The following is a 22,263-nucleotide window of genomic DNA, read 5'->3' as shown; positions in this document are numbered from 1 at the left end:
GGGAAGTCAGGCTGAGCCAACAGGCACACAGCCCTGGCAGCCCTGAGCGCTGCCCGCCCTTCTCCCCAGCCCGCACCTAGGCCTTGGGCCCATGCTGCTGTCGGGCTGCCCTGTCCCCAGGACCGGCTCACAGCCCATCCCTGTGGCACGCTCTGACTCCTGGCATATGGGTGCGCCATAGGAGAGTGGCAGGACTCGGGTGGGAAGGTTGAGGAGGGAGAAAGGAACCAGGCTTTGCATCCAGACAGTGTGCAAAAGGTGGGGTAACATTAATATCCTTTTGAAATGGCCACGTTTGAGCATGTGTGAGTGTGTCCAAGGCTGAGAAGCATGTGAGTTTTAAAAAAGCAAACGTTAATTGAGCATCCAAGCAGTTGGCCTTTTTGGTTTGGGACAGGTGTAGCCAGCCCAGACTGGAACTGACACTTGCCTTCCCCGCAGCCCTGCCGCCTCACTGGTTGCTAGGAGCCGCTTAGCCCTCTGGCAGTGTTTTGGGTTTATTCCCTTCCCGTTGTGAGGTGTAAATAGAACTGTGTCGGTTCTTTGGAAGTTGGCCTTCCTCATTCTTTGCCTGCCAGAGCTCATGAGTCAGGGACGTGGGACGCTGGCTGTTGGCCCACTGACCTCAGATTCGCAAGTCCTCACGGTCTGGCAGAGCCGCCGCAGATTCCGACTCACGAACCCTGTTGGTAAATGTGTTGCGTCTGAACCCGTGGCAGTGGGTGCCCATGCGAAGTGCCAACCAAGAAAGCCCTGGATGCAGCCTGGTGGTCTGCAAGTGTCTGCACATCCTGGGTGGGGCTGGGGGGGGGAGTTTCTCAAATAGGAGGTTCCACCCGTAGGCCCAGCGCATAGTGACCGTCATCAGGCAGCAAAAGTCCACTCGGACATATACGGCACAAGGACCTCTGGTTCCTTTCCCTGTCCTTCCTGTTCTCAGGCTTGCCTAGACTCGGGGTGGGGGGGGGCGGGATCTGTTGAGGGCCCCGTGGTCCTCCCTCTGTAAAGGCTGATGTGCCCCAGTCACCCACTGTGGCTGTGGCGGTCACGGATTCATAGAAGGACCTCGCACAGAGACTCTCCTTAGCTCCTGCCGCCCTGGCTGCCAAGTGCAGCGCAGGCAGAGCGGCACCCAAACCCACGCTGCTCTCTAAAGACAGGACCTGACTCCAGCACCGGCGGATGGGCACGCCCACCAAACAGGTTCCCTTTCCAGTTTGCTCTCTCGCATTCCATCCCTAAAACCTATGTATTAAAACTACTGCAGACCAAAGCTCATTTATAGATGTCCTTTCCTCGCATATGTTAGACACGGTGCCTATGTACCGAGTCTCCACACGGAGCCACACATGCCGAGTGTTAGTAACCCCTTAAGAACAAGTAACTGAGCTTTAAAGGAGCGAGGGTACCTGACAGTCCAAACGTGGCCGGGGACTTCACCTGCCATTCCATCTCACCCCCGTTGATCTCAAACACCACGTTGGCATCCTGGAAGAACTGGTCCATGAGGGGCCTAAGATGGTCCAAGTCTCCTGTGACCAAGGCAGCGTGGTACTCGAGCACTGGGGACCCTGCTCTAACCTGAGGCTCCTTTTCCATCTTCTGATAGATTTGAAGTTTTCCTCTCACTGGCTCTGGCCGTCTCTTCATTGTGATGCAGTTGATTTCAGAAAAGTTTTTCAGGAGTGAGAAAGATGGTCTTAGGGAGTGAGAGCTATTTCTATTGTTATTACTCAATTGTCATCCAGGGTATTTATAACTCCTGTGGACTCCGATGTGATAATGGTTACTTGATATGGCCAAGGTCATGTGACTGCTGGGATGCCACCGTGCTCAGTCCCTTGTGATTATATAGATGCTAACTCCAGAGACGGACACATCTGTCTGTCTCCCAAACAGCTCTGTTGCACCGGCGGCCGACACCCGGCACACACGTGGCATCGGGATGGGCTCTTCTCTTTATCCTGCTGTTTGTCTGGGCAGATGATCCCTCCGCCTTCAATAGCATTGCATTTACCTGTTTGTGTAGGTTATGTGGCTAACGTCTACATATGATGTTAGTTACCACAATACCTAGCGAATAAGTAATATCCTTTCAGGTTTTTAAAAAAAAATGTGCTATATTTAGAGTTAGGGAAGGAAAGTCTTAGAGGAAAGAAACAAACATTTAAGATGCACCAGATGTGCACCAGTTTTTTTTTTTTTTTTTTTTTTTTTTTTAATGTGTTATTACATTTACTCCTGGTAGCAGCCATGTGAAGGAAGCAGCATGGCCAAGGCCTCCCGGCTGGTCAGCGGCTGAGCTGTGATTGGAACGCAAGTGTGTCTGTCTCCAGAACCCGCCCTCTGTCCACCAGGCCACGCTGCCCTGATTCCAGCTGCATCAGGTAGGACCTGCTCAGAACGGGGCCAGCCCTGTCGGGAGCCACTTTCCAGAGAGGTTCTTTGCTGCCAGAATTCAGGGTCTCTCCCAGGGCAGGTGGTGCTGGGCTAGTGGACCAGCTCTCAGGATAGAGCTGAAAGGGTGTCTGTCTGCTGTCGCTAGTTGGCGCCCTCCACTCAGTTCTCGCAGGGCTTGGGAGCTATGGATGGTTTCTACATTTGTAAATGGTTGGAGAAAGACAAAAGAAGAATAATAGTTTGTGACGTGTGAAAGTTACATGAATTCAAATTTCAGTGTCCATCAATGGTTTATTGGAACCGAACCACACTCACTCATGTATGTATTGTCTGCTGCTGCTTTTGAACGTGTAATGGCAGAGTTGAGTCCTCCCAACAGTGACCACATGGCCCGGAAGTGTTCATTATCCAGCCTTTCATGGACAAAGGTGACCCCTGGTCTCGAAGTCCAGAGGCTTAGACGTGGCAAATTCTTATTAATAAGTGATTGATACCCCAAATAAGTTAGATTTCTCTTTCTTGCTGTGAAGAGTATTATTATTTTCTGTCCCCTCCACATTCCCTGTGGCTGTGCCCAGGGGTGGCTGGGGTGTGTTCTGAGGGCTGCAGCAGCCCTGGGGATGTGTGAGAGGGTCCCAGCTGGACGCTGCTTGGGAGCAAGTTCTGCGTGAGTGTCCCTGGAGGGAGGCTCCCTAGGACAGACCGGGGTTCCCAAAGGCATCACCTGGGGCTGCGGTGGCCTGTGAGTTTCTGCCGGTGGCTGAGAACTGATCCCCAAATATTCATCCTTGCTGAAGATGAGAAATGTCACAATTTTTGAAAAATGAATGGTAACAGTTCTTTATTAGTAACTTGCTAGTTATTTACTACAATTTAGTTTAGGGCTTTATCATGTAAAATTAATTATCTAATTTTTTTCTTGTAACATAAATAATATACAATTCTTCACCTCCCTTTTTGTTTTTTAACAATTCTGATTTACCCCCACCAGGATGTTAGAACGGGCCAGCGAGGGTGGGCTATGGGGTCCTTTGCTCTGTGCACTCAAGTTACAGTAAAAACTATGGGACCAGGGGCTGGAGGGAGGCAAAAGGATCTGAGGGCTTTGCCTGGAAGGGCAGAGGGAAGGGCAGTGGAGCACACGCCCAGCAGGCTAAACACAGGCCCTGGCCCCAGGAGGTGGAATAACCGTGGCCACCGTCCAGGTGCCGAGAATGTTAGACCGGGGGACTCAGGTCCGTGTGCGGTGTTGCAGTCAACAGACAATAGGAAAGCATCAGGAAAAAAGATGTGAAGTCATGGGATAGAATCCATCATGGCAGTATATCCTTGGTCACAGCTGACCTTCTTTAGCCTCTTCTTACCCTGCATCCTCCTCTCTTGGTCTCCTCTGCACACAAAGGCTGCCCGTGACACTCCTCCCCTCTCCCTAACTGTCCACCCCCCCCCAGATCTGTTGGTGTCCAGCCTGAGCAGGCTCTTTGTGTCGCCTCCTTATTTCTAAGGGTGACTTGGCCTCTGGGATGCTCCTTCCCCAAGATTTTCTACAACTAAGGGGAACGCGGCAAAGCACCTTCTGTCTTCCTTAGAAGGGGCTGTGAAAACCGCATGCATTTGTAGTTCCCTGTGGCTATGTTCTGACCCGAGCTGCAGACCTGAGTTACAGGCAGAGGTGTGTGTGCACAGACTGACCTGGGGTTCCCTCCAAGTGATAAAAGCCACATCTTCACTATAGAGGAGGGCTGCACGGGTGCTGGGCGGGGACCAAGGTGTCTGGCTGTCCAGGGCCTTCACGCAGGCAGATAAGGGGCGTGGGCTGTGCCCTGAAAGCATTGTGCCCTCACTGCTGTCCCCGGAGCATGCTACACCTTAGTGTGGGGATCTACAGTCCCTGCACCTGCTGTCCCCTCTGCCTGGAGTCCTCATTTCCCCACCTCACCTGGCCAGCTCCTCCCCCAGCACGCAGCTCAGCCTCCCTTAGCCTCTGAGGCCAGTCCTGATGGTGGCCCTGGGCATGTTGCTCTTGCCGCTGGTTCCTCCCTGTGCCCCACCTGACCACGACCTTCTGGGTTCCAGGACCCAATGGATCAGTCTCTTTGAAATTTGCTTAGCCACATTGAAATTCCTCAGCGGTTCTTTCTCTTATTCTTGGCCCTCTGCTACCCTTTCCTTCAGGGAAGAACACTGTAGTATCCCGGGCTCTCAGCTGGCCTGGGGCAGGTCTCACCTGCTCGAGGTGGGGCTGCTTTTCTACCTGAGATCTGTGGGCTTCGCTGCACAGCCCACCTTGCCCCACGTGCAGAGATACCACGCCAGGTTTCCTAAGAAGACCATGGCTATTGTATGTCCCATGAGGACTCTAATTTATTTTGAGATAGGGTCTTGTTCTGTCTCCCAGGCTGGAGTGGAGTGGCATCATCATAGTTCACTGGAACCTCAAACTCCTGGGGGTGAGGATTCTTTAAAATCTCATTTCAGGCAGGGTGTTCTGGCTCATGCCTGTAATGCTAGCAGTTGGGGAAGCTAAGGTGGGAGGATTGCTTGAGGCCAGGAGTTCAAGACCAGCCTGGTAGACCCTGTCTCTAAAAAAAAAATTAGCCAGGAGTTGTGGTATGTGGCAGTAGTCCCAGCTATTGGAAGGGCTGAGGCAGGAGGATCGCTTGAGCCCAGGAGTTGAGGTTGCGGTTAGCTCTGATGATGCCACTGCACGCTAGCCCAGGAAACAGAGCCAGACCCTATCTAAAAACAAAACAAAACAAAACAAAAAAAAACCCAAACCAAAAAAAACCCTAACAAAACCAACAACAAAACCCCCCTCATTTCATGTGTTTTGAAGTTTATCTCCCCCATCCATATCATCAGTAGTAAAAGCTACATCAACATCATCAATGAAAACAGCAGAGTTTTTTAAGGCCCTCTATGTGCCTAGGACACCAGGGCGCTGTGGGAAAGGCAGCAGTTAAGAGGGGTAGACCATGTTTGCAAGGAACTCGCAGCCTCCACCGGAGGTAAAACGCACTTGCATACATCAGCGCAATGGAGACCGTTTCCCTCCTCAAACGTGCGCCAGAGTGGAATTATGAGCTTCTGTCTCATCTACTCCTGCCCCCGTCGTTATCCTATTCTGTCGCTGCTCTACTCATTTCAACAGCAATATTAAGCTCTTGGAAAGTTCATTTCTCTAAGCATAGCCATTTTGCCATCTTATTTTTCTCAGACTGATTGTAATTAGATAAATTTTTGAAGGACTCACTCATGCACAGCTATAATATGATCTCACTTGAGCTTGTATTTCACTTTAAACTGGGGAATTTATTTGTACCTGATACATTTGTCATGGGTTATTTTTAAAAGGGGTGGGACACTGGAGGTAAGTCCAGGGATGAGAGCCACTCCGCACTGCGCTGTACGCTAAATTTAGCTTTCCAAATGTTATTTGTCAACAGCTCCCTAAATATCCCAGCTCAATTTCGGTAGGTAGGAGTAGTAGTCAAGAAACAGACTTGGCTTTCTGGGAGAGCTTTAAAAATAGCTCATGGTAGATGGCGTTAGTTCATAAATAGGATTTGTAGATTGCTTCATGAGCATGGTGGAGAGCTGTCTTTTCTTTGTGGGTTTTTTTTTTTTTTTTTTTTTAGAACAAGAAAAGCCACATTGTTGACTATGGCATTAAAACTAACAACCTGAAAACCAACTCATTCATTCATTTGTTCATTCAATAAACATCTATGTAATCTTTATTATGTCTTAGGGTGTGTTGTAAGGTTTTGGGGATTCAGAGACAAAAAAACAGCAACACCCCTGCCTCCAGGGATCATGCAGGAAGAAGCAATGACTAGAAGACCCCAGTAGTCTTTAGTCTTTTTTCCCACCAGCTGAACCATGTCCTGTGGTTATAACTCTGTTTTCTTACCCAGTGCTCTTGACTGGGCTCCTTCCTGCCTGCTACATGCAGCTATTCTAGACCCTTCCATACCTTGCTTGAGTCAAGACATTTTTATCTCATTTTTGTCAGCCTCACCCTTCTCAGCTCAGTCAAGGCCAATGCACAGACTCAAGATGCAGCTCACGTTTTATCTTCTCTGCCAACTTCCGTACATAGAAACGTCCCACTTCTTTCAAGAGTGAATTTGTGTATGAGGTTGCTGAACAATCGTTCAAAATCTTTGAGGAACTGTGATAAAACAGAAGAAGGATGAGAAGACTAAAGTTTTAGTTTTCAGTTGGGAAAAGAATCTAGATTCCTCAGACTCATGTACTTGATGTAAGTCCTGGGCAAGATCCCTAAATGGATGATGAAAACGATGGTTTGGGAATATTTAGAAAAAGATCTGTGAGTCACAGGAACAAGTCAGAGTGCACCAGAAGAATTTTCTTTTGTGACATGGTTATCCATTAAAACGCAGAGATGTAGGCAACAAGTATGCATACTGCAACCTATAGTGGAAGGTTTCATGAAAACCTTCTGGGGAAGGTGGAAACAACATGAGTCTTTCAGTACAAAAATCTGGCTCTATAACTCAAACTGGAGAAATAATACCTGTGATGCTTCTAAAGCAATAGTTCAGGGCTGGGTGCAGTTGCTCACGCCTGTAATCCTAGCACTTTGGGAGGCCGAGGCAGGAGGATCACTTGAGGCCAGGAGTTCAAGACCAGCCTGAGCAAGAGGGAGACCCCACCTCTACAAAAAATAGAAAAATTAGCCAGCTGTGGTGGCACGTGCTTGTAGATCTAGCTACGTGGGAGGCTGAGGCAGGAGGATCACTTGAGCCCAGGAGTTTGAGGTTTGCGGCTACAGTGAGCTAGGATGATACCACTGCACTCTAGCCTGGGTAACAGAGCAAGACCCTGTCTCAAAAAAAAAAAAAAAAGCAGTAGTTCAAACCTTGGCTGCGAAAATGAATCACCTGAGGAGCTTTAAAAAATATGCTGCCTGGATCCCACCCTGAGGGTTTCTGGTATAACGGGTTTGGGGTGTGGCACAGGCGTCAGGATCGTGAGAGACTTCCTAGGTACTTCTAACAAGCAGCCAAAGTTGAGAACCTCTGCTCTAAAAGGAAGCCATGGAATCTGCCTCCAGCCTCATCTTGTACAATACACTTATTGGTGACCTGAGTGAACACATGTATGGAAGGATGGCTATCAAATGCATGGCACGGAGCACAACACAATCAGGATTCCAAAAGGTCTCAACAGGCTGGAACAGGGGGCTGCTTTAGTCAACATCCTGAGCCAACATTAAAACCCCAGGCACAAGGACCCCTGCTGTCCTTGTGAATCATGTGGCTTAAACTGCCACTCGTTGCTGTGGGTTCCTGTTTTGGGCAGTAGAGCTTTCTTTTTCTTGTTTTTAAGTTCAGAGGCTGTTGGTTCTATGGATTCATTGATAATTATGCTCAAATTTAGGTGGCATAAATGTAGCCAATAATTTGAAGTTATTTTAAAACATTCGGAGCATGTCTGTACTGTGAGAGTGTGTCAGTTAGGGGTCAGTCTCCCTTCCTCACGATAGCCCTCGGCTTTGTAGAACCTGGAGTCCTCCCAGAGTTCCCTGGAGCACTCGAGCTTTGCCTCTTGGGGTTCCCTTTGACCTGTGTCTTTGCTCAGACCGCGTGTGTTCTGCCTGCCCCCACGTTGGTGCACACAATTAGCTTGTTTGATTTTTCTTGGTTGATTTGTTTGTTTTCAAGCTAGCTCACTAACAACATCACTTAGTGAGTTTGGTAATTATACTGAAGATGTGAAGGAGTCTATCAGTTTGCATGGCCTCATTCCACCTTCTTCCTCCCTCTCTGCTTCCTTTCTCTCTGGTGCAACCATTAAAATCCTCCCCCTTTCCCTTTCAGTGTGGTTCCGTGCACTTGCAGGCCCTGCCAGGTTTTAGTTTCCGCTCCAAGGAGCTGGCCGAGGAAGTGCTTCTGAACTAATACAATACTGTTTTTGAAAGAGAGGGATTGTGATGAATATAATTTTCTCCAAATTAGCATATTCAATATTTTTAGTTCTTCAGCTGAACTAAAAAGTGGCACCCATATGATGGAGGAACCTCATTTGTATGGGTACACCACGGCTGAATACTAGACAAACGTTACTAGCCATAGCCTCTTATTGCAGAGCATGGAGTGAATTTAGGAAAAGGAAGATAAAAATCTAAGCAGGAGAGTATTCTCAGCTTTTATCCGGATGACTGAGTGAATAGACTAAATTTCTCCAATACTAGCCAGGTAGTCAGTTGGATTTAAAGATAATTTTGCAAAGAATATTTTTGAGACTTTAATAAGCATAATGTTTTGTCTGCGGGAGACAGAAAAACTGGTCCTTAATAACTGAATCCTGTAGTGTAGGTAGCTAATGAGAGGGAGTTTTTGCCTCTAGATCAAATGAGATGAAAAAGGTAAAAGCCACCTTAAAATTATAGTGGGATCTACAAATGGTAGTGGTTGAATGGTAATTATTATTTTCGCGTAATCTCGGGATCGTTTCTTCCTGCCACTGAGTTTACAAATGATTAAATTCTCCTAGAAGCCTCCGAGGACTAACTCTGCTGTTGCTGGAATAATCCAGTGGTGGCTGACCCGTGGGGCTGACCAGTGGGTTCCACTGCAGGGCCAGCTCGCTCCCCACAGCCACACCCTCCCATGCGTCCAGGGAGCGTTTCCAAGGCTGCAGGATGCCCCTGCCCTTTTCTCATGTTCTTGGGGAAGGGCAAACATGTGATTCTTTCCTGGGTCATTGGCAAATGTCTGGCTTCCTTCTGGGGTCAAGTGTCCAAGTCAATGGACAGACTCAGGCATGAAGTCAGTACCCTTGTGAGCACTGTGAGATTCTGTGCACACTTTCTTAAATATGCCAATGCATATTGTTGACTTGGTCAATTCCATGCTTCCAGATGAGCTTGTTCTGCACGTGGCCATGTACTAAATCCTGCTGAACTCTAGGATAACAGCGTCACTACCAGCTGGCACAACAGCCCCAGCTTGCATGGTGGGTTTACTTCAACACCCCTTTTTGGTCCTCATTCTCCTTATTTCATTTCTAAAGTCTGCCTTCCCTTCATCCCCACTCCCCGCAGGATTTTTTTTTAACTTTAAAAAAAATTTTTTTTTTTTTTAAATAAGAAGCTTGGCAGGTGTTTAAGGTTTTGTTTTTAAGAGTTCCAGGACACATCCACCCACCCACCAGTTAGTCACACAGACATTGATATCAAAAATGTTAAAGTATCTTAACCTCCTCTCTGAATAACAATGTTAGCACAGCACACCTCATTTAACAAAACATTAAAACATTTTACTTCCTCAGATCAAGTGTATCTATTAATAATGACTTAAATTGTCTGTACTGATTTCACATTATTAAGAAATCTCATTCCCATCATGTGGAAGAACACAGTTAGGGGGAAACCACCTCGCTAACTTATTTTCCTGACATCGCTACTGAGCCCAGTGCAGATAATGCAAAACAACAAAGTTACTTCTCATTATTCATGTGATCTCATCCAAAGGTCAAGTGCTGCTTCATTGACAGCCCAGGAGGGCTTTTGTGGAAGCTGAGAAACAAAGGTGCCCTTGAATGCTCACTATCTACTGCAGCTGAGTGTGAAACACAACAGCCAACCCGGCACAGGCACAGCCACGAGTAAACAGCCCTGGAAGGACATTTATAGACTCCGGGGACATTGCTGGAAAGCATATCACTGAAGCTTTCCCTGATAAAGGTGACGAAATTTCTTTACAACTGTCATGGGGATTTAATTACATGATAAAATTGCAGCTCCTGCCTCTTGAGACAAATTGCATGTTCAGACTGATTGTTTTTTATGAATCTCACACAGGGAGCAAAATACTTCTCTCTCCAAGTTGGTTTGGTCTGATTGTCATGCCCTATCATCTTTTCTATTTCCTCCAGAAACGAGAAGTTTACTACTGATCCTGCAGTTGAGAAGGGCCGTCTCCTGGTGGACAATTCTGGTCCCTCTGAGACTCTGCAGAGAACAAAGTGAGGCCAGTGTTGTCCGATGGAGTTAAAGTTGGTTGTACTTATTTTTTCGTATTGGCAAAAAAATTAGAACTTTGAACTTCCAACAGAAAAGTACACAAAATTATAAGAAATATGAATGACTATTAAATGTAAACATAATGTCCAATTTTACTAACTTAAAATGCAAATTAAAATAACAGATCTTTTTTGCTTATCAAATTGTGAAAGATTTTTTAAAAAGCAAGTTTTGGAAGAGTTCAGTGATGCTGATGGTCTCACAGTTTGCAAGTGGGAGGGTAAATTTCTATTCAGCTTGGAAATAGTCTAGATTGAGTTTGCACGTACAGAGCATCTTTCAGGTACTAGAAAGCGTAAAGAGATAAGGGCAAATCCTTGCCTTTTATGAGTGTTAAATTTAGCGGGAGAGGTAGACATGGCAACCGTTAACTAGCAGGTGGAATTAAGTCACTGCTGTAGGGAGGTACAGTTGTTATGATGGGGAGGCATCAAATAAGGGACCAGAGTGACAGGCAGTATGGATAGGACAGGCTTCCTCCAGAGGTGGCATCTGAGCAAAGCAGAGAGGGAAGATGGGACAAGAAAGGCGCATTTCTTCCCCAGGGTGTCTGAGTCCTCCTCTCGACCTGTCACTGGGGAGAACTGTAGCCTATTCTGGGCTGAGCAAGAGGCCGGCGGCACTAGGCACAGTGCTAAGAACCTCAGCAGGCCTGAGGTTCAGAGCTGAGGGGAGGGCAGGGCGGACTCTGAGATGTGCCACCCAGACCCCACCTTTAGAGAGGACTTGTCACCCGGTGGTCAGCTCCTTCAAGTTTGCCTCGGCTGCGGAGAGCTGCCTCATTCAAGAACACCCCGCCCCATGCAGCCAGATTCAATGATGGGTCCAGGTGCGGGTTGAGAGGTCCTGCCATTTTGACCCAATGCAGGAAAACCGTGACAGGTCTCAGCTCCAAAGCTGCCTTAGGGCTGGCCAAGACATGGTCAGGCCTGTGTCACGGATCACCTTGTATCTCTGCCCATTGGGCTTTCTAGGTATTGATCCTAGGATGTGACCCTGCAAGGCAAACTCTGCTCAGCGTCCATCTGTGCACCCCTGGCTCTCAGGCCACCTGGAGGAGGGTGGGTGTGTTGCTGGGCACCTGAGACAGGAGGGGGCGCCGCGTTGGCTGTGCAAAGGTCAGAGGGGGATGGGATTGAGGCTGTTGTTGTGGTTTAGACCAGAGTTTCTCAACGAACTGAGGAGAGACACCAGGGATTTTCTTTCTCTCTCTTTTTTTTTGATCCTAAGTTTGTTGCAGACTGATTCTCTTTCAAAATACAATGAAAATTAATTACTGGAAAAAATAAAATGGAAAAAAGACATATAATTAAAAGTCCTGGAATCACACATGTGGATGTTATGTTAATGTGTCAGATTGCTATAAACATGTCTAAATGCTTCCTGCTAATTTAGGTGACAAACACTTCCCAGAGCAGCACCTGCCTCCCGCCACACACAGGTAGCGCTGTGACTGCTCGGAGTCGCTGGAGTGCGGGGAGGGTGCAGGGAGGCTGCAGAGAATGGCAGGGCTACGTAGCTCAGGGCCCAGCTCTGGGCCCTTGAACGCCTGCTATAAAATTTAAACTGTGTATTGTTGGAGCGGAGTGGCCACAGTTTTTCTGTAAGCTGCAAGATAGTAAATCTTTTAGGTTTTGCAGGTCCAATGGTCTCTAAGGCAACCACTCAACTCTGCCACTGTCGCATGAAAGCAGCTGTAGACACCAGCTAAACGAAGGAGTGTGGCTGTGTTCCAATAAAACTTTATTCATAAAAATGGGCAGCCAGCCCTCAGCCCACAGTGTGCCAAGGTTTGCCGTGAACCATTGTGGGTTTTGAGACGGACACGACTCACTTCCAAATACCAAGCTTGGTGCATCCTCCTCTCTGCGCACTTCTCAGCCTTCACCCCGGTGAAGCCTGCTCTTCCTTCTCGAGGTGAACTTCACTCAGCAGCAACTGAGCACCCGGCGTCCAGGCACACACCTTTGACTCCGTCCGCGCAAGTCTGCCCGGCGTCAGGTTTGCTGAACCTCTTGACTCTGTAAATTTATGTCTTTCACCATCACGAGTGGGGAATGTTTGCTACTTGTTTCTTTAATCATTTTTTCTGCCCTGTTACCTTTCTCTTCTCTCCAGGTGAGCATGATACACCTTTTGTCTTGTCCCTTGGTCCCCATTCATGTTATTTCCTGCCATTCTGCTTTCTGTTCTTTGGATCGGATCCTTCCTCCCCATCTGCTTTCAAATGTGCTGGCCTTCTGTCGTCTTTGACCTGCCGTAAGCCCACTGCTGACTGGAGCAAGACCAGCCCCATCTGCAAGGGAGGTGGAGAAGTGTTTTTTCCAGGTGGGCATGTCGTAGTGCTACAGGGATTCTGCTAGAGGAGGGGACTGTGGGTGCAAGTAGACAGCTGGCAGCGTCCCCTGGCACCCATCTCTTCTCCTTTCTCTCCCCTAGCTATGTAAACAAGTGTTATCGTCTTTCCCAAATTAGACCATCTCATTCCTGAGTGGCCCCTCACTGCCTTTCCAAGTAAGTGTAAACACCTCTGTCTAGAGTTATGGCCTCACATGATGCCGTCCCAACTTCTTTGCCTGGGTTTCCTCTCTCCTCTGATTCACACACCCCGAGTTCTGGCTGGGTCCCACCTCCCCGTGCCATGGGCCGTGGCCCCTGAGCTCTATGTTTGCTGCTCAGCCCCTTCACCTGGGTTCTCTCCTTTCCATGACGGACTCTCGGGAGCACGTTCGTCTCTCCGGGCCAGCCCAGGAATTTTCTACGGTGTCCTCCTTAGGCTATTGGGTCCGTAAATACTTATTATATGCCTACTAGGTGCCAAGATGTGGTGAATAAGACAAGCCTAGTCCCTGCTCAGTACCCAGGTGCGGAAGTTGGTATTAGGAGACAGTGGAAAGCTGGACTGGGAGGGTAGAAGCAGGCTACAGAGAGGGCGCCTGCCATTTCCAATTAGCTCCTTCAGAATGTTTATTTCCCACGTAGAACACTCGGCTGCAGAACCACCGTCATCTTGGAAAGGTGGAGCAGCCTCTTCACTATTATTCTCATTTCTTTTTGTTCTTTCAAAACTCTCCAGTGTGCTTCGGAGTGATGCTAATAGAAGTATGTCATCAGCATACATTATTTCTTTATTAGCCTTTTTCTCAATTTTGATTCTGAAAATATCCTGATTTAGTCTAATTGCAATTTCACTGTGTTCCACAGGCAGTGATGGTTCGTACGGGGGGAGCTGAGACACGACCCTGTAGGATTTGTCTTCCTGCCCATATGCCTTTGAAGCTGGACCATTAGCTCCAAGGCATGCATCTCATCTCATCACAGTGTGATTCAGCCTGCTTCTGGGAAAAAGGAGAGCCTAGCGTGTGCGTCTTGTAGAAAGCAAAGAAATACTTTAATTTTAGGTGGTAGGAGATATTTTTCTGTATCTAAAGCAAGGGCTGCTACTTCAGCCATTTTATTCCTAAATAATTTAACTATATTCAAAGATAATCTGATGTTATTGTAGGAAAGTGTATTTCTAATAAATTCCACTTGATCTGGGTGAATCAATTCAGGCAGCGCATAATTGAGTCTGTTAGCAAGGACTTTAGCAAGAATTTTGCAATCAGCGTTAATTAAGAAGATGGGACAATAATTTGTGCATAATTCCGGATCTTTTCCTGGCTTGTGAATCAAAGTAATAAGAGCAATGCTCAGGCTGGTGGTGGGATAGTGTCATTAGGTGCTGATTTATAAGTACTTAGAAAGGTTTAATTTCATTTTGCTTCGAGCAGGGTCTCCCTGCCCCCACTTGCTCTGGCAGGGTGAGCAGCCGAGATGGCAGAGCGCTTCCCTCTTTCCCTCCCTGCCACGGGTGACCTCCTGCCTCGCATTTCTGTTTTTATTCTCCAGCCACGCACCCCACTCATGCGTCCATTTTTTTTTTTATTACTTTTGCTGAATTATTTGAAGCCAAGGACTCCAGCCTGTAGATACTGTGTGTGCATGTACATGTGTGTTCGTGTGCATGTGCATGCGTGTACACATGCATGGGTGTGCATAATGTCAAGCCAAAGGGTTGTACACAGCTTTAGTGGGGAAATTTTTTCATGGATCTCCCTGCAAAATGTCTCTTGGTGGCTTGGCAGCAAAAGCCCCTGCCTGCAAGTCAGGAAACATACCTGGTTTCTACTCCGCTCCCAAATGGCTATTGACTGCTAAGTGAACACACGTGAGCCTCGGTGTTCCTGTCTGCAAAACGCAGCCATAGGATGAACTATAGGCGTCATGGAACGCTGGGAAGAGCATTAGATTTATATCACCTATTGTCTGTGGGACCTCAGGAGTGTAATGCAACCTCTCTGAGCCTCATTTTCCTCAGCTGGGAAAGTGGAGAAAGTGAGAGAGGTAGTAGCCCCTGGGAACAGGGACAGCAGGTCCCTGCTGCACCGTAGATTCCTCTCTCTTTGCCTCCACATGGGGCCGGATTCAGTTCTAATGTGCTGTTTTGGGGACTTCCTCTTCCTAAGCCCCGAGGGAAGCTTCTGCTTATTCCATGCACTCGAGCCCCTAAACCAGTCCATGCCAGCCTGCCAGGCAATTCTCCTCTGCCCGCCTGACCTGCAGCCGGCCGAGGGAGCCCTTCCTCTGAAGGCAGGCCCCTGTCAGGATGCCCCCTGCTGCAAAGGCGGCAGGGGGCCGGGGAGTGTTCTTAGCCTCCTCCACAAACTCAAGCTGTTGGTCTCAGAGCCCTAGTTAGTCCCATTTGTAAAGATGCTTAGAGATAATCCAGACCAATTCCATTTTTTTTTTAAATGAGGAAATTAAGGTTCAGAAGTTGGCCTGACATGTCCAAGGTCACACAGGTAGTGGTGGAGCTACTGTATCAGCAGCCAAATCAGTAAGGCGAGAACCTGGTTGCCTTTCTGTTAGTCTCCGGCCCTCCCCATCACACCACATGTCTCAGAGCCACCGTCTAGGCACACACTCTTGTCGTTGTGTTGGAATATGATTTCTCTAAGGCAGGAGCTGTGCTCATTTAACTTACAGCTGTTTGGTTTGTCCCGAGTGATGTTCCTCTCCATGCGTCCTCTCCAGGAAGGACAACTGGCTTGGAGGAGCAGTGGCTACAGCCAGTGTGTCATGGTGTGCCCTGCATCAAGCCTCGGGTGACAAGTCCAATTCTGCAAACGGACCCTGTATTCATGTGTGTGCACATGTCCATTGCGTGTTTACACACATTAATTCCCCACCTATACATGCTGCTGGTGAGATCTCTTAATAAAAACCCAATTAGTATTTCCTTAACTTTCCTCTGGATGCTTAAATACCATTACCCCAAACACAACAAAAAGCCTCTATTTTTCCATTTCAATCAGGAATTCAAGTAGCATCTTGACTTGTATATAATATATCAGCAGCAAAATCATGGAATGCTGACATCCTTAATAATAGCAATTAGTAATCAGTTGTTTCTTAAGTCGTTTGATTACACCAGTTACCAAATTGTACAGTTGATGTGTTTGAGAGCGAGGTAGGTCTTGCCACCCCTCCCCCAGCCGTCCTTCCTCCCTCTGTGTTCTTGGCGTCTGGTGAACTAATGGTGTGGAAAAGGGCAAGGACAAATAATGCCATCGTGGCTAATATTGAGCAGTAGAGACTGGGCTTTAGCAGAACATGGCATTGAATATTTCTTTGCAGAAATACCGATCCCAGTGGTGTCTGTGGAAATGCAGTCTGTGTCCACCCAGCTGAAGGTGACAAAGGAGCTGGGCCCATCCGTGCCAGTCACTGCACTCAGAGTTTGAGCTGCTTCTCAGGGCTAAGACCCCATGCCGGGCTCTGATACAAACCAGTGTTAGGAAGCTTCTTGCCCTGGAGGAGGTTGCGTTTGGTTTGAGATGTCCAGTGGGTCTATAAAAACCAGCCCAGCAAGGCTGTGTGTTTCAGCAATGAGTGGAGACTAAGGGCATTTTGCTTTCATGGAGGGAGGAGGTGAGGTTGCTGCCCAGGTGGGCAGGGGTGGCCTTATGGAGGAAGTGACCTCCTCTGGTGAGGGCGAGCAGAAGGGGTGTGGCCTGGCTGGGTGGCCTGGCCGGAAGGCTCCTGCTGGGATGAAGGCCCTGAGGGCTCAGCCTCACTGTGCCCCGCCTGCTGCTGGGCCTCCCAGTCCATCCCTGCAGGAGAGCAGGTGTGTCGCCCCTTTAATGGCATCCCGATGGGCAGCCATTCTCCTGCCGAATGCCTGACTCGGGAGGGTACATCCTGCACTTCGCCCCGCCCCATTATCTGCTGGGGCTAAATTTTTCAGTTCCTTTGACCTCTGCCTGAACCAAGGAACACATGTGCCCCTGAGGGACTTCTCCAGAAAGAGCCGTTTACACCATTTTCTCAGCGAGTGCCTCTTTTTCTCTGTGCTTTTTTGTGATGCTGACATGGATGCATCAAAAATAAATTATGTTTCCTTCTGTTCTGTTTGTGGGACTGACACGTTCATAGGCCAGTGAGCGTGGTGGCTCCGCTGCAAGATGCCAGGTCCTGTTGTTACGGTCATGTCAACAAGTGGAGAGAATGGTTACTTTTCTTTTTCTTATTTTTGCACAATGTCATCTTTTCAACAATATCCAGAATTCTGTCAACCAGGATTGTCCTTGGGATGGAAGCTTCTTCTGTCTTCTTTCCCCAGCTGCTTTGGCCAGCATGACACGTGGCTCCGGCTTTCTCCTGGCCTGGGTGGCATTCCCGCCTCGCCCCTCCCCTGACTCAGCTTGCTTTCCTTTGTGTCACCATTCCTTCAATTCCAGGCAGTGTCTGTTCCCAACACAGGCTGCATGTCAAGGTTATTCCCATACATTCCAACCGCTCTGCAAAGATTTTAAAGACCCACGTGTGCATCTGAGTCCAGACAGCTCTGCTCCGTCCGGTGTGCTCCCCAGGGACCTGCGCTCACCTTGAGACAGGCACCATTTGCTCTCACGCTCAGAGTGAAGGAAGCTGCGCCCACCTGAGGCTGCGACAGCGAGTCTTCGGGACCACGGCCTCAGAGAAGGGAGGAGGAGGAAGGAACCCAAACAATGGTCCGACCCAGCGGTCCCCAAAGAGCGTCTGCAAACCACCAGTTCTACGTGCTGTCAGCAGACGTGACAGTTCTGGGGTCAGATGAGGAAGCATCCCAAACGCAGTTACGGCCCTCGAGTCCCTCTTTGACATGTCCTCGTGCCAGTCTCCGAGCGGAGATTCAGCAAGGGCATTTCCTAAGCTCATCCCACCATGGAGCTCTCCTCAGGAAGCTTGTGGACCTGTCTGGAAAGCACCAGTCTAATCTCACACCCTGTTAATAAGCGGAGACATTGGTACAGAGAGGGAAAGTGACTTTCCTGAGGTCACACAGCTCAATGGAGTAGAGGCTCAATACATTGTCACAATCACAGACCCCTCCATTTTCTTTCTCAGCTGGTGGCGCTATCCTCTATCGTCACCACGACCTTCCCATCCAGCCTCCTACGTATTTCCCACCTTTGTCCCTACCTTTGTGTCCATCCTCCTGCCTTGGACCCTGGCCATCTCTCACCAGGGCAGCTGCCTTCACTTACCTCCCAGCTAGACTCACTCTCCTACCCTCTTTTTTGGTCTCCTTCAAATCCTCGATTCCCATTTTAGCCGGAGTGGCACACCCAGCATGCTCCCCTTTGACCTAAAGCGCAGCCGCTTTCTCGGTGATGAAGTCGTTTTTAACAAGACGTGCCCTACGGATCACACGCTTGTTCATTTAGGAACAACCATCCTGACGTGAAACCATCGGGAACAGACTCAAGCACTAAGGTATGTCATCAGCATCCAATTGTCCCTGTCCCCCTGAGCCGTACCATTTGGTAGGAAAAGGTGCAATGGATCCATTGTGGGTGGGAGTGTAACTTTCCTAACAGATATTTTGTGTAGTAAAGTGATGGGGGCAGGAAAGATTTTCAGAGCAATTAGTAACATGAAGCGAATCGATATTTTAACTCAAGGATTCCAAGTACACAAATCTTCAACCGGCCGGGACAGGTTGTGAAGGGAGACGTGTAGAGGGACACTTGCCCCAGGCAGAACCCCACAGAGCAGACGCAGAACCCCACAAGGCAGGCAAGGTTGAGGGACACCAACTGGGGTGGCAGCAGCTGTCGGAGGCCTTTCCCATCCCTGCACCTGAGGGGCTGGCGAGGAGGGGGCTTGCTAGCCAGGACCTGAGCCTTCAGCAGGAGGGGCCGCCAAACCGCAGCCGCGACCTGGCAGGGAGGGGTCCTGGGGGGCAAATGCCCACCCATCCCCTCTTCTCCTTTCAGTGACTGCACCCAGCACAGGAGTCAGAGGCCGGGGTGGACTGACGCAGTTCCTCAAGATCAGCCTCTTGGGGCTGCCAGGCAGGGTAGGTCTAGAGAAAATGCAAAATGCATAGCTCAGTGCTCTCCGGCAAATCACCACGTATGACAACCCAGTCTCCCCTCCCACCCCCAGGGCGGTCTCCTGGAGACGAGGCAGGTACCAAGTCTGGGATCACAGCTCCTGGGCCCACGGACCTCAGATATTAGGAAAATTGAGGTAAAGAAGCAGCGGGAGATGGTTTCTCCCCAAAGCCTGCAGCAAATCATTTAAGTCCCCTAGTGAGAGGCAGCCCAGGAAGTACACCCAGACCAGAGGGAGGGAGGGGCGGAGCCCCCTGGAAGCCCCAGTGGTAGACTGCTCTCTTTGTCACCTTGAAAGCTCTGTTCCCTAGAATCAATGTCCCACGCACGTTCCCTTTCAGTGCACCTTCTGCGTGTTGTACACACGTGTGCATATGCACACGTGTACGTGTGTGTGCAGGGGTGTGCATGCCTGCTCATGCATTGGGAGGGAGTCTGTGGGGGGACAGTAGCCCTGAGCATCCCGCAGGGGCCAAGACCAGCACTGGGGGCACCTCTGACAAGCTGGAAAATGGCACAGACCAGGGAAAACACCTTCAGCAAATATGACAAAGGGATTTTATCTACGGTACGTGAAGAAGTCCCACAAAATGGCGAAAAAAGATTCAAAGACATGGGGAGATAGTCCTCAGGGACCCCAGAGGCCTACAAAGAGGCACAAAATCCTACGGACAGGACTTCATGCTGAGCAGCAAGGAGAGGACGGACAGGCAGGCGCTGTGCTGAGGAACCGCCAGTGGATGCTTGTCACACCTGCCACCTGGACACGGACACTCACAGCCAGCAGCGCTCGCTGTTGGTGCGATTGTGCTGAAACATCCTCCCCCTGTCGCAGGGAATAGAAGTCCCTTTGGGAAACAATTTGGAAATACACTTCCAGAAAACTTTATGTTCTTGTCCCAGTAATTCTGCTCCCAGGAATGTATCCTGAGGATATAACCCCAAATACGAGAGAAGCCATATGCTGCTAATAAAGATGCTCATCCCGGCACTATTTATGGAAGTAAAACTGTAAACAAATACTCTCCCCTTGTAAGCATTTGGTTTAAGTATTTTGTGATTAATCACCTCCATAGGTGATTGAAATTAGGAAGACTATGTAGCAACATGGAAAATACTTTAGATTTAGACTTTTTAGGTCTCAAGAGAGCAGAGCACAAAATTATGCCTGTGACTGGTTATAAGTGGATGAAATTTACACATGCACATGGATGAACTTGGAAATAAATGGAGGCACGAGAGCAGCCACTGTGTTAGAATGCTGGTGCAAGGGTTCATGTTTGGCGTCGTGTAGCACACACACAGATGCACAATACGTGCAGTGTGTGTGTCTGCGCATGGGCACGAAAGTCAGATGTCCAAGTACACGTCATCTGCCTTTTCCAGCCATCTGCCCCCTGCCTCCAGGAATGCACCCCCGCCCCCCCCCCCCTTCAATGTGATTTAGTAATTTAGTTCCAGACTCAGCACACGCCGCCCGGTTACCTAGCAGCACGCCGGGGGGCAGCTGGGCGGCGGGGTCTTTCATCCAGTCGTCATTGGCCAGCTCTATCACGGCGTCCACGGGCTGGACTTCAGTGCAGATCACACTCCTCACTCTCTCCTCATCCCTGGCGTCCAGGGCAGACTTTAATCTCCTCACCAAATCTGAGTCCAGCGGGTAGTTGGGAAGATAATCAGAGGTGGACATTGTGATGTCGCTTGTGGACGGCCCAGCCCTTCTCCCCTCTTCTAAAGCCCGTCCAAGTCAGCAGCCGGCCGGCAGTGGTGCGGGGCGGCTATAAATAGAGGACACTCGGCTCCTGTTACAGGCCGGGCGAGGGCCACCCGCCAACGGCCCTGCCACCCTTCCTCACGGGGAGACATGAAGGAATCTTTCCAGCGGCCGCAGTGAGGGATTATTCTAGAGACGGGGCAGTAGGCATGTTTGTGAACAGGGCAAGGGGGGGCAGTATTTTCAAAGGAAGCTCTCGTAGGTATTGTTGAATAATGTCGTCTTTTATCACAAGCGAAGCTCGATCCGGAAACTTTAAACACCTTTCCCTGAGACCGGGCTTGCAACGTCTGTTCTGTTGAAAGGGACATTTCTGATATCCTACCCCTCGCACGCCTTCGCTTCATGGGAAAGCAGAGCTGGTCGCCTGCAAATTGCACGTGCCTTGAACTGAGTAGAATGGAGCGAATCTTTGGTTTCCAAATTCGGGGATGGACTGGCTGGTCTCAGGAAGACAAAAGCATCACAAAAGTGAAAAAAAAAAAAAAAAAGTAACCTAAATATCAGCTGCAGCCTCCCCACCCCTGAAGGCTGGTGGACGTGGCTCAAAGCGCACAATTCCAGGACAAGTGGAAGCACAGAGCCCCTGTGTGGACTTGTGGGCACTCTGGAGGGTGGGAGGCTTTTTTCTCACGGTGACCTCTGTCTCCAGTGTCTCGGGGTCGCCCACGTCAGCCTGTACAGGGGCGCAGCTGTGTGAGCAGTTTCCCTGGTAACGCCACGTGTGCTCGGCTCTCTGGGGGCCCAGGGCTGGCCGTGTAGCTTTCGCGGGGTCTCCCGGCCGTGCGTCCCGTCTTGCCGCCTTTTCACTCTCTCACTCTCTCTCTTCTCCTGTGATTCATTTTATGTGTCAATCTGGTTGGGTGACGGCGCCCAGATACTTGGTCAAACATTATTCTAGATGTTTCTGTAAAGGTGTTTTTGGATCACATTAACATTTTTTAAATCAGAGGACTTGGAGTGAAGCAGACGGGGCTCCCTAGTGTGGGTGGGCCTCGTCCAGTCAGAAGACGGACCTCCCCCAGCAAGAGGGACTTCTGCCCGCAGCAACTCCAACTGCAACTCTTCCTCGCTCCTCAGCTGACCCGCTCACCCTGCAGATTTTGGGTTTACCAAGTCTCTATAATCACCTGAGCCAGTTCCTTAAGATAAATCCTTCTCTCCCCCCACCCCCCTTTTTTCTCTCTCTCCACATCCTGTTGGTTCTGTTTCTGGAGAACCCTCACTAATACACCCCTCCTCCCCTCTGCTCTTGTGTGTGATTTTGCAGGTTCTGTTCCACCTGCATTTGAGGTGCCAGACACTGTAATTCCTGCCCCAAATCCATTCCTCTTCCACCTGCCCAAGAGAGCCTGGATTTTCTTAGCGGTGGCACTGTGCCAAGCTCCTGGGATGAATCTTGCTGATTTAAGTCAATAAGATCAGCCCTCGTCTCCTTTGCCAGCTACTCAACGTCCCAACCTGCCTTGCAGCCCAGTTCTGGCCAGAGAGAGCAGGTGTGGTCTGCGCTGCTGTGTCTGTGGAGTTACTTGCTTTCCTGATTGAAAGAAACAGAAGTGGCTGGCACCTCTCTTTCTCTTTCTTCTTTCCTGGAACATGGACATGATGTCTGG

At 49.3% G+C, this 22,263-nt stretch overlaps 1 protein-coding gene across 1 annotated transcript in view; it reads right to left on the bottom strand.

The window, feature by feature from the left end:
• ASB18 (ankyrin repeat and SOCS box containing 18) overlaps positions 1-20,622 on the bottom strand; it is a 60,853-nt gene extending 40,231 nt beyond the window's left edge. Inside the window, exons 1-2 of the mRNA XM_069465723.1 lie at positions 20,362-20,622; positions 1,410-1,532 (exon numbers count right to left, since the gene is read on the bottom strand). Of these exons, the coding sequence (XP_069321824.1) occupies positions 1,410-1,532; positions 20,362-20,566 (328 nt within the window). The 5' untranslated portion in view covers positions 20,567-20,622. The remainder of the gene's footprint in view (positions 1-1,409; positions 1,533-20,361) is intronic.
• Between the last annotated feature and the right edge of the window lie 1,641 nt (positions 20,623-22,263).

The sequence above is a fragment of the Eulemur rufifrons genome, chromosome 1 (genome assembly GCF_041146395.1).
Source record: "Eulemur rufifrons isolate Redbay chromosome 1, OSU_ERuf_1, whole genome shotgun sequence".
In the NCBI taxonomy this organism is placed as follows: Eukaryota; Metazoa; Chordata; class Mammalia; order Primates; family Lemuridae; genus Eulemur; species Eulemur rufifrons.
Note: the sequence above shows the minus strand (reverse complement) of the source record. Positions and strands in the feature narration are given on the sequence as shown.